Source organism: Ptychodera flava, chromosome 16 (genome assembly GCF_041260155.1).
Source record: "Ptychodera flava strain L36383 chromosome 16, AS_Pfla_20210202, whole genome shotgun sequence".
NCBI classification, from domain to species: Eukaryota; Metazoa; Hemichordata; class Enteropneusta; family Ptychoderidae; genus Ptychodera; species Ptychodera flava.
This window is the reverse complement of record NC_091943.1, coordinates 7,212,746-7,214,767: the sequence shown is the minus strand read 5'-3', so window position 1 is coordinate 7,214,767 and position 2,022 is coordinate 7,212,746. Positions and strand designations below refer to the sequence as shown.

General features: G+C 44.2%; 1 protein-coding gene across 1 annotated transcript in view; it reads left to right on the top strand.

The window, feature by feature from the left end:
• The first annotated feature begins 563 nt into the window (after window positions 1-563).
• The window catches only part of LOC139152663 (E3 ubiquitin-protein ligase TRIM45-like), a 401,328-nt gene continuing 399,869 nt past the window's right edge, over window positions 564-2,022 (top strand). The window contains exon 1 of the mRNA XM_070725943.1: window positions 564-1,764. Within this exon, the coding sequence (XP_070582044.1) occupies window positions 564-1,764 (1,201 nt within the window). The remainder of the gene's footprint in view (window positions 1,765-2,022) is intronic.

Below are 2,022 nucleotides of genomic sequence, written 5' to 3'. Positions count from 1 at the left end.
TGCTGTCTGCTCCGTTTCTGTCATAGGTCAGAGGTCATAACCAGCTGTGCAGCACATTGCAGTTAAAACCAAATAATTCCCGAAATTTGAATCGATGGCTCATTTTTCTTTAAAGCAAGGTAGATGTTCCACGTTCAATGTTATCTAAGCAATGTGCTAACTTTTTTTTATTTTCTTGGCGGGACGCCTCTGGGTCACTTGTCAAGGCGCTTCAGTATGGCTGCGTCGACACACAATTAGCACAGCAGAGTTTGATCAGAAGCTCGGTACTTGTTTTCGTGTCACCAGTTGAATTAGAGACAGCACGCTGCACAAGTCAGAGGAGCCTATAAATTGAAGCGGATACAAGTACGCCTCAGTGTCACGTAACTGCCGAGGGAGACAGCAAAGTTTGGCCTTTGTCAATGTTATAATCGAGCTAACTTTAGACTGTTTGCATTGTAAGGGTGCAGTTGTGTTTCAGCGCTCGTCGGTAGATCGCTTTTAATTGTTTGACGTAACAAGGGTCGTTTGGAATATTTTTCTCGGGCGTTTCGCTTCATTGGTGGCCAGGCACTGAAACCATGAATGGGTTTTCGGGAACAGTCGAGACTGCCTGTACGTCAGACATTTGCAGTCGTAAAATCGAGTGTGGTGAATGCCAGAAGAAACTACGAGACCCTCGAGTATTGCCTTGCCTTCACACGTTTTGCTTGGATTGTTTACGGGACGTGAAGCCCTATGTCGTGAATTGCGACAGCGATCTCGCAAGCGGTTCGTCCGCCAGTGGCTCGGGCTCCCTGAGCAGCAAGTCCAGCACGTTGACGATTCTTTGCCCGACGTGTGTCGTGGAAGTCGAGCTCCCCGAGGATGGCGTCGAGGGCTTACCTGTAAATTTCGTGTCTCAGAAGTTGCTGCTTCTGCAGTCGTTAAACGAAGAAAGTAGCAAACTTCAGTGCGATCTCTGTGACGATAGCTCACCCGCAGCTGTCAGATGCGAAGACTGCTCGATCTACATGTGCAGTTTCTGTCTACAAGCCCACAAGCGACAGAGGAAAACTTCTTCTCACACGATTCTCACTATAGAGGAAGCCCGCGAGAAAGGTGTAAACAAGATACACCGGCCGGTTTTCTGCTCGAGGCATATCAATGAAGAGCTCAGGATGTTCTGCGAAACGTGTGACGAAACGGTTTGCCGCGATTGCTGTTTAGTGGAACACCGCGAACACAAGTGTGACTTTATTGACAACGTTTGCGACGGAAAAATGAAAGTTGTTCAAAATTTACTGTCGCAAACCAAACCACACATTGATGTCTTGCGGGTTGCCATTGATGGTGTCAAGTCGATGCAAGCAGATGTGAAAGAGAAGTCGAAGCAACTTAACGCAGATATTACATATTTCATCGACAGTTACATCCACGCTCTTCAGAAACACAAAGATTACCTCTTATCAAAAGTCGCGGAAATTGCAGTCCAGAAGGAGAACGTCCTTCAGCTGCAAAAAATACAACTGGAACAAACATTAGGCGATTTTGAGGACTCTTGCGAGTTCGTCTCCGATGCTTTGAACGATGGCTCGGGGGCGGAGATCCTTTCTTTTAAGAAGATAATAATAAACAGACTCAAAGAGTTGAACTCGATGAAGTATACATGCGAGCCAAAAGAGAATGCCTTCATTCGGTTTGACAGCGAAGAAACTGCCGGTTTGGTTGATGGTTACGAAGTTAAAGGAAATGTTATTGGAAAAGAGGCACAGCCACTAAAGTGTATCGCAAAGGGAGAAGGTAAGCTTAGTTAATGATACCAACCCCACAGAGGAACTTTTTTGTTTTTTATTTAAAAAAGACAAGGCGGAATTAATAATGACCGCAGTTGAAGAAATAATGACATATCTCTTATAATAAAATATGTTAGCCATTTCGTTAACGCCAGAGAGCTGAAAACATACTTGGTAATTAATTTGTTAGATTTGTTTTACATTGTCTTACATTGTTACAGTGTTAGTAAAATCACCTAAAAAGTGATTGTATTATTTTCCAGAC